This window comes from Balaenoptera borealis, assembly GCF_965194805.1.
Source record: "Balaenoptera borealis genome assembly, chromosome: 8".
NCBI classification, from domain to species: domain Eukaryota; kingdom Metazoa; phylum Chordata; class Mammalia; order Artiodactyla; family Balaenopteridae; genus Balaenoptera; species Balaenoptera borealis.
Genome location: NC_138865.1, coordinates 75,913,537 through 75,926,699, shown reverse-complemented (window position 1 = coordinate 75,926,699; position 13,163 = coordinate 75,913,537). Strand labels below are relative to the sequence as shown.

The 13,163-nt window shown below is 35.9% G+C and overlaps 1 protein-coding gene across 22 annotated transcripts in view; it reads right to left on the bottom strand.

Moving 5' to 3' along the window:
• The window catches only part of TMC1 (transmembrane channel like 1), a 431,339-nt gene that overhangs the window by 139,433 nt on the left and 278,743 nt on the right, over nucleotides 1-13,163 (bottom strand). For 21 of the 22 annotated variants that reach the window (XR_014247278.1, XR_014247279.1, XR_014247280.1 and 18 more), the window contains 2 exons: nucleotides 11,583-11,754; nucleotides 6,578-6,706 (listed from right to left, as the gene is read on the bottom strand). Coding sequence is in view for 18 of the 22 variants with exons in the window: in XM_082401409.1 (XP_082257535.1) it covers nucleotides 6,578-6,706; nucleotides 11,583-11,754 (301 nt within the window). In the remaining 4 variants the exon portion in view is untranslated. Of the gene's footprint in view, nucleotides 1-6,577; nucleotides 6,707-11,582; nucleotides 11,755-13,163 lie in introns of those variants that run through there. The other variant, XM_082401405.1, reaches the window with a different exon arrangement.

The following is a 13,163-nucleotide window of genomic DNA, read 5'->3' as shown; positions in this document are numbered from 1 at the left end:
CCCACACACATATGGTCACCTTATCTTTGATAAAGGAGGCAAGCATATACAGTGGAGAAAAGACAGCCTCTTCAATAAGTGGTGCTGGGAAAATTGGACAGGTACATGTAAAAGTATGAAATTAGAACACTCCCTGACACCATGCACAAAAATAAACTCCAAATGGATTAAAGACCTAAGTGTAAGGCCAGACACTATCAAACTCTTAGAGGAAAACATAGGTAGAACACTCTATGACATACATCACAGCAAGATTCTTTTTGACCCAGCTCCCAGAGAAATGGAAATAAGAACACAAATAAACAAATGGGACCTAATGAAACTTAAAAGCTTTTGCACAGCAAAGGAAACCATAAACAAGACCAAAAGACAACCCTTAGAATGGGAGAAAATATTTGCAAATGAAGCAACTGACAAAGGATTAATCTCCAAAATTTACAAGCAGCTCATGCAGCTCAATAACAAAAAAACGAACAACCCAATCCAAAAATGGGCAGAAGACCTAAATAGACATTTCTCCAAAGAAGATATACAGATGGCCTACAGACACATGAAAGAATGCTCAACATCATTAATCATTAGAGAAATGCAAATCAAAACTACAATGAGATATCATCTCACACCGGTCAGAATGGCCATCATCAAAAAATCTAGAAACAATAAATGCTGGAGAGGGTGTGGAGGAAAGGGAACACTCTTGCACTGTTGGTGGGAATGTAAATTGATACAGCCACTATGGAGAACAGTATGGAGGTTCCTTAAAAAACGACAAAGAGAACTACCATACGACCCAGCAATCCCACTACTGGGCATATACCCTGAGAAAACCATAGGTCAAAAAGTGTCATGTACCACAATGTTCATTGCAGCTCTATTTACAATAGCCAGGACCTGGAAGCAACCTAAATGTCCATCGACAGATGAATGGATAAAGAAGATGTGGCACATATATACAATGGAATATTACTCAGCCATAAAAAGAAATGAAATGGAGGTATTTGTAATGAGGTGGATGGAGTTAGAGTCTGTCATACAGAGTGAAGTAAGTCAGAAAGAGAAAAACAAATACAGTATGCTAACACATATATACGGAATCTAAGGAAAAAAAAAAAAAAAAAAAAAAGGCCATGAAGAACCTAGTGGCAAGACGGGAATAAAGACACAGACCTACTAGAGAATGGACTTGAGGATATGGGGAGGGGGTGGGGTGAGATGTGACAGGGTAAGAGAGTGTCATGGACATATATACACTACCAAATGTAAAATAGATAGCTAGTGGGAAGCAGCCGCATAGCACAGGGAGATCAGCTCGGTGCTTTGTGACCACCTAGAGGGGTGGGATGGGGAGGGTGGGAGGGAGGGAGATGCAAGAGGGAAGAGAAATGGGAACATATTATATATGTATAACTGATTCACTTTGTTATAAAGCAGAAGCTAACACACTATTGTAAGGCAATTATACTTCAATAAAGATGTTTAAAAAAAAAAAAGTTTCTAATTTTCAGGACAGAGGGAATCTTAGACACATTATATTGAATACGTAAAACTATTCCCCTTTCTTCAGCTCATCTAATTTTTTATGATATTCTAATATAATGTTCTCCAAACATTACTTTCAGTATATGCATTTTAATAAGGTGTAACCATTTTTATTCTATAGCAACAAGCTTAAGTCCCCCGAAGTAGTGTTCTACTTGCCATTTCTTGGTTATATACATAAAAATGTCTTCAAAAATACCTTGCTTATTCTCTTATTATAAACATGATAAAGTTAAGGGTTATCTTCATAATTAGTACCTTATCTGAGATCTGTATGATACTTTCCCAAAACAACAAGGACAAACTTCCCAAATTAAGCTTATTTTGTGCTTATCATGTGCATATTTGCTTTCTTTTTACTGTTAATGTAGTATGTCAAATATATTTAAAAGCATTCCTAAATAATTTTAAGTCATAATTAATGAATTTCTCCTTTTAATCAGTTTTCAAAGATCATATATTTATGGAGAGTCTAATAACAAGTTTTGAAAAATAGCTATCACTGACAGCTAAAATTCTAAATAGTGCAAGTTAGGTAAGCTGCTGTTTATCAAAAATTTTTGGAGGCTAGGATACTTTGGCAAGCTGGGGAAACTAATTCAGTGTGTCTTACCATATGTGATACATTGACTGATAATACTTGAGAAAGTAGTGCATAATGAAATGCAATTAAGAAGAAGATGATATATAAGAAGATGTAGAAAATGATTACTATGTGACAGGCATCATTCTAAGTGCTTTAGGTCTATTAAATGATTTAATCCTCTCAGGAACTTTATGAAGTACTACTACTTTTATCCCCATTTATAGAGGATAAACTCAAGGATGCAGAGGTTAAGAAACTTGTCTAAGGTCACAGCATAATGCTTGATACCTAGGGGACTCTTATTAAATAGTAGAAAAATTGGATGTCAATGTTACATTTTGATCAACAAAATTCAGCTGTACTAATTGCCTACAGACTCTCCATTCTTTGGATGAGAAAATCAATGTACCCAAGATACCTGTAATGTACAAGAACTAAAGGTCTCTGCTTTGGTTGAGTTTTTGGTGAATACACACTTCAAATGATTGAAGTGTGTATTAGTGGATGAGTACACACGCTTAAAAGTCCTCTTGTGTGGAACCCCTCATTCCTTCACAATGGCAGATGAAGTTAAGGCCTTTGTGAGCTAAAGTTGAAATCACAATTCTTGTCTATGAATTATATTAGTTTCCCCAACCAAAAAAAAAAGAAAAGAAGCTGAACATCTGGATTTTTAAAATCTGAAATCTCCCACTTTTTAAAATTTAACAACGAAGAAAAAACATTTTAATAAAAATATACACCCCCAGATGATTAAAATGGTAAATTTTATGTTACGTATATTTAATCACAGTTTTTAAAAAACAATAAAAGAAAAAGAAACAAAAAGCATGTGGGCCAAATAAAAACCACCTATAGTCTGGATTCAGCTGCAGACTCCCCATTTTCAACCTCTGCCCTAGTAATAGGGCGTGGTATTGCCCTTCCTTCCATCCCAATCCTTATCTCTCCCCGCCCCTAAAAATGGCTTTATCCTTGGACTCCAGCCTAAGGCCCCAGGACCTGGAATCTGCCACAAGATTACCCTGTGGGTACGTTTTGGAAGATCTGAAAGCGGCTGACCATGGATTCTGCCAAACTGTCAAGATACCCTTTTTTCTTTGTTGGAGCATCAAAATCAGTTGTCCATCCAGACTGCTATACCAATGTGCCACCATCCCCCAAGGCTCCCGGGGTTGCCTATGGCTAAGTCTGCTCCCACCTAGTCCTGCCAGGTCCTGTAACCTTCCCATCTCTCCTGTCACACTGCAGGGAATCAGACAACACTGAGTCTGTCCTGAGATGAAATAATAATTACAACTTGTGTTTCCCAGCTTTGTGCTATGTTCTGGCACCCTGCTAAGTGTTTCATATGAAATAACTCACTTTATGATTCCAATAGCCCTGTAAATTAGTAAAATTTCAGAAGAAACCCAAGGTCAGAGGGCTACACAATTCATTCAAATTTGCACAGGTATTAAATGGAAGATCTGAGATTCAAACTCAAGACTGAAACCCATCCCTTCTTCACTGCCCTATATGGAAGATGCAGGCAAAGAAGAGTGAGGGGTATTTCTACACCTCCACGCAGGTGGAAAGGGAGGATATATTTCTTGGCATTTTTATGCAGTTTTACACCACACTTTGACAGTTCACAATGTTATCACTTTCCAATTTTACAACTTTCTATATACAGTTACCTGTGGTTCCCAGGTTTGGGAATTTCATGGTCAGCAATATTTCAAAACATATTGGGTAGGCCAAAAAGTTCATTCGGTTTTTTCCGTAAGATGGCTGTAGCAGCACTTAGTTGTCTTTAACTTCATTTGAAACAATTTTGTTAGATTGTATGTAACAGCTGTCATATCAGCATGCATTAAAAAAAAACTTATCAAAATTGGTAAATTTTTGTGTAGCCATTTTAATACTGAAGATGGAAGAAAAAAAGCAACATTTTCGGCATATCAGGCTTTATTATTTCAAGAAAGGTAAAAATGCAACCGAAACACACAAAAAGATTTGTGCAGTGTATGGAGAAGATGCTGTGACTGATCGAATGTGTCAAAAGTGGTTTGCAAAGTTTCGTGCTGGAGATTTCTCGCTGGACAATGCTCCATGGTCAGATAAACCAGTTGAAGTTGATAGTGATCAAATAGAAACAATAATTGAGAACAATCAACTTTATACCATGCAGGAGATAGCCGACATACTCAAAATATCCAAATCAAGTGCTGAAAATCATTTGCACCAGCTTGGTTATGTTAATCACTTTGACGTTTGGGTTCCAAGTAAGTTAAGCGAAAAAAACCTTCTTGACCATATTTCCACATGCAATTCTCTACTGAAACATAATGAAAATGTTCCATTTTTAAAACCAATTGTGACAGGAGATGAAGAGTGGATACTGTACAACAATGTGGAACAGAAGAGATCGTGGGGCAAGTGAAATGAACCACCACCAACCACACGAAAGGCCGGTCTTCATCCAAAGAAGGTGATGTTGTGTATATGGTGGGATTGGAAGGGAGTCCTCTGTTATGAGCTCCTTCTGGAAAACCAAACGATTAATTCCAACAAGCACTGCTCCTAATTAGACCAACTAAAAGCGGCACTCCACGAAAAGTATCCAGAATTAGTCAACAGAAAACGCATAATCTTCCATAAGGATAATGCAAGGCCGCATATTTCTTTGATGACCAGGCGAAAACTGTTACAGCTTGGCTGGGAAGTTCTGATTCATCTGCCACATTCACCAGACATTGCACCTTCGGATTTCCATTTATTTTGGTATTTACAAAATTCTCTTACTGGAAAAAATTTCAGTTCCCTGGAAGACGGTAAAAGGTACCTGGAACAGTTCTTTGCTCAAAAAGATAAGTTTTGGGAAGATGGAATTATGAAGTTGTCTGAAAAATGGCAGAAGGTAGTGGAACAAAAGGGTGAATATGTTGTTCAATAAAGTTCTTGGTGAAAATGAAAAATGTGTCTTTTATTTTTACTTAAAATACCGAGGGCAATTTTTGGCCCACCCAATATTTTGGGAAACAATATAAGGTTACCAAACTTCTATTTTGCCAAGTAAGGATATTTCCTAAACCTATCATTTAGCATCATTATCACTTCATTAAATGAAAACTACTTTGACACACACACACACGTGCATATGCACATACATTAATAGCTTCATGGAACCAGAAACGCTACTTGTCTTTGCCTTCATTTATGGCTGGTGTACAAGCACATGCATAAGTAGTTCCCAGCCTACAGTTGTGTGGTGTTCCAAAAGCTTTCTGGGAAGACCACTGTTTGGAACTTGGAAAACCTTATTCCACGAAACAAAGCAATAACATTAGAAATGATGCCAGGGTTCCCACCTCATAGGGTAAACCTGGAATATCTTGTTTTATTTTGGATATGAGGTAACTGAGGCCCCAGAAGTTTAAGCCATTTCCTTAAATAACACACAAGCTCTTGCAGAGCCAGGATTAGTAGTGAATTATCCTGATAGCTGCTTCAGTTCTTTTTTCATCACCAGAGACAAAAACACTTTAATTTTAACATTATTATAGATACACTATAATGTTTAACGTTATTAGTTAAATAGGCTTGTGGAGGGATAGCTTTGGAAATTTACCACTGTTTATAAAAATTGTTCTGTGTAAAAAATGCAATCTGTATCACATCTGTGAGACGCAAATATGGCTGTTATCACAGTCATGGTCCCTTTTATTCATGCCCCACTTACCCGAACCACCATGCAAAGAAATATAGTGTGATCCTCAGAGGCGAATCTGCTTCCGATCCCAGGAAAGGGATGAACATTTGACTTTTCTTATCAGGAGTTTATAAATCTATGTGTCTCTGAGTGTGTCAAGACTCAACAAAAGAGTGAAACTGGGTCGCTTACATGTTACCAGGGAATAGCTATTAGCGGAATCCTTAATTGGAATCCCGTTTACTCTTCTGTTGGCTTAGCATCCTCCGTGTGCTTTAATAAGAGCTGTCACATGAATATATCATTTGAGGCTGGAACCCTGCAGAGAAACTAGAGTGTGCAGTCCAACAAACTTGTAAAATTCAAATATATTATCTCTTTCAGAGAGATACTAATGAATGTATTAAACTAAGGAAATTCTCAGTTCAAGGAACAAATGATTAAAAGTGATCTGAGGTTGTAAGACTCCAAATAATGAATTTAATCATGATTGTTTTTTTTATAATCATTAGCCCAGCCTCTCTAGTGATATGATATAGAATATGTATATGTACATATATGATATATGATATGTTAATTATATGATAGGTAACATATGTGTTATATATGTATATATGACCATGAAAATTGTATATAATGAGTATTATATATATGATGTATCACATATAGTATTATCTATGATATATAGGTAATACTCAGAGAATTTGGGAGATCAATAGCAGGGAAAATGTTTCTAATTTTGAAAAGTGGCATCATACTTGAGAACTTCAATTTTCTTCTCCATTTTCCAAGGCTTGCATTTGACAGCAGCAATCATTTGTCTATTCTCATCTAACTCTGCCTTCAATCTTTCCAATTCCTCTTCATCAATTTCTTCTTCTTCTTCCCTTAAGAAAAAAAAAAAAAAAACCTCCTTTAGTAAAGTTAAGTTTTGCTTGACTTCCAAACTTAAAGAATGCTATCAGATACTCAGATGATCAATGTATAGCAACTTGGCTATATATGGTGTGTGCTGAGATCCACAAGCCTTAGTGGTTGTATCTGAACACTGATGCAGGATTTCTGGAAATACTATAACTTTAAACAACAGTGTTTACATTCTGAAGTACTGAAACCATTTTATGTCCATAGTCTCAAATTCTCAGAACTAGAAAATGTGTGGTGACAGTTACAGATCTATCAATATATTTTCTTCTCTTCTTTGTTCCCCTGTACACCTTCCCCCACCAATTCTACATTTCATTTAAAAACTTTATTTTTCAACAAGGTTGTCAATTATGGTGAGCATGTCTTTGAAGTGCCCTTAAAAAATTTGTTAGCCCTGTCTCGAGAGAAAGAGAAAAACTGAAATAGGAAAAAATTTAAAAATCTATTCCTCAAAGGTAACTTAATCTGTTAATTAAACTCAAAACTTCAATTGATAAAATTCAACTTGAAGTATATTTGGTAGAAGTGAATCCTTTGAAGAGGCCTTCAAAGGAATTTAGTTTCTTACTGAGCAAATGAGATGTATCTTTTCTCTTCTGTGTTCCTAGTAGTGCAAAAATATCAAAGGGTCCAAACCTCAAAGAAAACAAAATCTAAACATGAACAACATGATTTTTAAATTGAGGAATGTAATGCCCTATTGCAGAGATCTTTTTTTTTTTTTTTTTTGGTAATAGATTGTTTCAGTTATGAGCTGTTGTTACTTAACTTCAAATTTACCCTCTATACTTAATATTGTGATGCTGTGGCTGTGACTCTGTAGGGTACATTTCTGGTTTGTCAGTTGGCTCATTTTTCGGCTGCCCGTAGAAGACACTAAGAAGGGACTTGGTCTTCCCTTTGGTTTCCTGTTTGCTTCCTGTGGTGATGTCTACTCTTTAGTGATGCTTCTTCACCCCAAGAGCTGCAGGGCCTTCCCATAGCTGCAGGTGAAACTAGTTTGCCGACTTTTCCAACACTAGCAGAACCGGCTTCATCATTCTCCCCATAGACACCAGCACCACTTGAGCATTGCCCACCTCTGCAATAGTTTCAGCTCCGTGCGTCTCTCCTCTATGCTTTTAAGTTTTAATTCCAACCTCTTTCCGTTGTTCCTCCAGCCCCTAGTATGCTATTTGCTTCCTATAGTTGCTGTCACCATGATACTTCATGTTCTCTTTCACCTTTCCAGTAACCTAGTTAGCAATTATTTATATCTACTAAACAGTCCTCTTATTAAATACTCTCTCTTCAATTAACTGTTGGAGTTTCTTTCTCCTAACTAGACCCTGACTGACAAAAAAAGTGTAATCTGACTCAGTGTTAGTCAGAAACATATTTTGTTGTTCACTAAAGTCATGACCACACACAGTAGGGCTATGGCAAAAGATGTTTTTGAAAGTTTCAGCTGAATAATAGGAGGACATACCCATAATTTTACAGCCCACCTTATAAAATGACTTCGCAATCTCCTTTCTTTCCTACCAAACCAGAGTTTTTAATCAGGTCATGATTACTGAAAGAAAAATTTAAATTAACTCTCTAAAATACACTTGTCATTGATAGTTTGGGTTTTTTTCACCGATGCAGACATTTTGCTTAGAATAGTAATCCTGGTTCGAGAGAACTATGGAAATACCCTCCACTAAGATACAACTCTGATTGCCATTAGGTTGTTTCTATTTTAATTATTTGATGTTTATTATATAAAATCCTATGGTGCTGTACAACCATAATAAAATACTCACAAAGAATGAAAGAATGATCTATTTGATGTTTGGAATTACCATGTAACTAAAGCTTATTTCTCTACATTTCTCTACATTCCTAACATTAATTATGTAGTTTCCTTCTATCTTAAACCCAGTACTTTGTATGTTTAACATATTCAAATTCTATGATTCCTTCAAAAATGATAAGAAATGTCTTCAATACCCTTTTCTGATTATCCCTATGAGAATACTTTTCTCTAAGACTCTAAATCACTTTGTACTTCTCTGGCACATTTATACTGTCTTATTTCATAATAATTTGTGTCTAATGGCCTCTCCCTTACTATATTATGAATTTCTAGAGAATGCAGGCAATTGCATATTCATATCCATATCTTCCAAAGAAATTAGCAAATTATCTTCCACAGAAGTGGAACTGGATAAATATTTATTGAATAAATGTTTATGTACAGAGTTTTTCTGGATGACAGGATTACCATCAAATATACTAAAATATAACAATGTCTTCCAAGATTAGAATGTTATGGAAAGACATTTATTCCTACACTAAATGATCTTAGACTGGTATATTTTTAAAGTCTTTGTTGTTAATTGTTGATTGCTCCAGGAAGATCATGCTGTGCTACAAGGTATAGTTGTTGCCGGCTAAGTTACCTTCAAATATGCAGGTAATTAAAATATTACATTTTTTGCAAAATTAAAATATAATAATGTATAATTAAAACACGGTATTACAGGGAAACTGCTTTTCTAGGAACCACTCAAAGAAAGTGCAAATCATATTAAAAGGGCATAGCACTGACATGCTTTATCTTCTAAAATTTAGGGCTAATCTGTGTAAGAATGGCTTTCTATCTTAGGTTTGATTTATTTAAACAACAGTTGTTAGGAAAAAGGAGGTATAACGTGCTGAATTTCTCAGTGCTATGAACATATTACTTATTCACTTAAAACTGGGTCAAGAAAAGCCTGTAATATTATTAGAAATACTCCAAAATGCCAAACGAGGCAGTGTTTTTTAACCATCTCCAAAGACAGTTAACATTACAACCTTGGATTTAGTTGGTTTCAAATGTTTTGTCAGTGCAAGGGAAATTTCCTAAGGTGTTTCAATTGAACATTTAAATAAAAGAAGATCAGGAATTAATTAACCTAAATAAATGTGCCCTGATTTGCCTTCTAATCTTTCTCAAAATATATTTCCTAATACATTTTCTTTAAAAAAAAAAAAAAAAGGTGCTTATCTTCAAAATGAACAATAGAAAGTGGATCCTGAAATAGAGATCAGAACTGTCAATCATCACAAATAATTTATGACACTATTTAGAATAGTTGTACAAATTGTGGCAGTAATAATATAATTTGCAAAACCTATGGAGACAAAATTCATTTTAGTCAAGTTTGGCTCTGTGGAGAAGTGGGGAGGGAGGGAGCCAGGGGTGCTTCTGGCTTCTCAGAATCAGGATGAGAGTAGGATCAGCTAAGGACAGACACTTTCACAGGGACAAGATTGCCCCAAGTAACAGGGGCCAAGACCCAGTTGATTCATATGGTCCTATTTCTAGAGGCTGAGCACCGACATGAGGGCCTTGAACAGACCAGGAGAGCAGAGGAATTCCCACCCAAGTCATGTTTTAAAAAGGACATCTCTGAGGCACAAGTGGAGAGGAACACAACCTATATCATGCATATGTCTATTGGTGATGTTTTCTCAATGAAATACCACTGTCAGAAAGCATAAGCTTTGCTAGTAGGAAATATTACTACATAATAATAGCAATAACAATCACAATAAGACATGGAACTTAAAAGGGTGTTTGTTTTTGAAAAGAACAAAGCATAAAAATACTTGAAAAGACGATAGACATAAAAAATGCCAGAGTCAAAACGTAAAGCAGGTGATGTCTTAGTATTCAAAGAGAAGAAAGAGGAGGAACTTGGGGAGGAGAAGGAGAAAAAGGAAGAAGAGAAAGAGAGGAAGAGAGAGATTTAAAAACTCAAATCAACAAAAATATAATGAAGAAATGGGTAGGGTTACTCTTATTTTAAAAGGAACCATTGTCTATTAATGCTAAGCTTCTCTACCTGACAAAATGTTCACATAGTTGTATTTAATTACAATTACTTATGAAGAGGAAAATAATAGCTTGTTATTGAATACTGCAATGTGTCATCTTGGGAGGCTATCTTGGAAAGTTCCTCACCATTTAAAGTCTTAGGACTGTCTCAGAGGAGATCCCATCACCTCATGGTGATTCCCATGCCCCACCTGGGGTGGCAGAGGAGCTATTCTCTTAAATCCTTTCCAAGGGGTCTAGGTTTTCTATTAGTAAATGTGTTTTACATGCACACTTTTCCTGCCTGCCTGCCATCTGCAATTTTCCAGAAAGCAAAGACCAGAAAATTATTTTCTTGGATTTTTCCTAAACAGCATTTAATATATTTTTCTACACAAAGACAGCACTCAGGAAAACGTTGGCCTGGTAGAACTGAAAGACACAGGGTTATATTAAAAAGGAAATGACAATCTCAATCCTCTGTAAAGGGACAGATAGTTAATATTTTAGACTTTGGAAGCTATATACAGCTCTGTCCCATATTCCTCTTTGGTTTTTTTTAAATTACAGTTTTATTAAAACTGTAAGAACCATTCTTAGCCCTTGGGTTGGAATTAACCATAGTTGGCCAACCCCTGCTCTGTAAGATAAGTGATTTGGGTTCATTGTTTAGGAGTTTTTCACTTAACTTCAGTAACGATGCACTTAACTAATGGGATAACTTTAAAATATTTAAATTAACTAAATATGTTAATGACCTATGACAATTTAGATCTCTCATAAGGGAATTTCTCATAAGTCCATTCTTAATATATATTCATTTTAAAATTCTATTTTAATATCAAAATACATTTAACTAAGTGGAGTAAAATGGCAGATTAAGCCTGTTTTTCTGAAAGTAGTTTTAATTACCAATTTTAAGGCCAGGGAGTGCCTAAAGGGAGTGGTCTTCTTTCAGCATCAGTCACTTCTGAATGAGAAACAATTTCAGATAAGAACTAACTTACGCTCCTCTCCTCAGCCTCCTCCTTCTCTCTTTTTCTCTGGCCTTCCTCGTTTCTTCATCCTCTGGTTCAGGTTCTGGGTCATCTTCATTGATAACATCTCTGGTCCGTTTCCTCTTTGGTCTCATGCTCTCTCTTCGAGGTAGTTTGTCTTCCTCCTCCTCTTCCTCTTCACCTAAACACAGCAGTTAATGCTTCAGTGAGCAGTATCAGAAAAGTGCTCTCCCGCTACCAAATGTACTCTTACTTTTTAATTATCATTGTCACACATCTGAGACCATAATCCAGCAATTCTCCATATCAAGATAAGATGCACCATGCCATATATATTTCATAGCCTGCCATTTAATTACATTTATCTAGGGACTTCCCTGGTGGCACAGTGGTTGAGAGTCCGCCTGTCAATGCAGGGGACACAGGTTCGAGCCCTGGTCTGGGAAGATCCTACATACCACAGAGCAACTAAGCCCTTGCACCACAACTACTGAGCCTGTGCTCTAGAGCCCGCGAGCCACAACAACTGAGCCCGCATGCCACAACTACTGAAGCCCAGATGCCTAGAGCCCATGCTCTGCAACAAAGAGAAGCCACCGCAACGAGAAGCCTGCGCACCTCAGCGAAGAGTAGCCCCCACTCGCCGCAACTGGAGAAAGCCCGTAACGAAGACCCAACACAGCCAATAAATAAATAAATAAATTTAAAATAAATAAATACAGTTATCTAAATTCTCATTTCTTGTGGTTTATCTACTCATATGTCAGTGTCGATCCCCAAATTCTAATAATGCTTATAATTCCAGCCTTCATTTACTTGGGTAACTAGATGAGTTGGAGTTTAATATCACACCATGATCTCTCAGACCAAGTTTGTAGGTTACCAATTCAACACATAAGGGTTGAATGTTTAACCACTATGTGCTAATGCTACTTCTATCTCAGAACAAAGAATAAGAATGACAAGGAAATGCTACAAACCAGAATAATTTTGAAGAAATTAATGTATGCCTTGACATTCCTCCTAATCCAAATTATTCTCATTCTTTTTTTTTTTTTTTTTTTACTTTTTTAAAAAAATTGAAATATAGTTGATTTACAATACTGTGTTAGTTTCAGGTATACAGCAAGTAATTCAATTATACATACATATATATATTTTTCAGATTATTTCCCTTTACAGGTTTTTACAAGATCTTGAATACAGTTCCCTGTGTTACACAGTAAGTCCTTGTTGCTTACCTATTTTATGTAAAATTATTCTCATTCTTGACTTCAAATATTTCTTCTTTTGCCTAAATATTTCTTCCTCTTTCTTAAATGAAATTGATAGTAAATACCTTTGATCATTTTATCTTTTTGATTAGAAATAGATATAAATAACTTGTAAATTTAATACAAAACTGAGAGAAATGACATTATTTTATTTTATTCATCAACTAACAATTAATGCCTCATATGTCCATAACTTCTTCGGAAGCTTCCAGGTAAAGAGTAGAGGGAGAATTCAGTTCCTTCCTTCACCATTTATGACATACATCCTACTTCACTTTCACTTTTGTTTTTTAACTTCTGATATTTAGAGTCAACT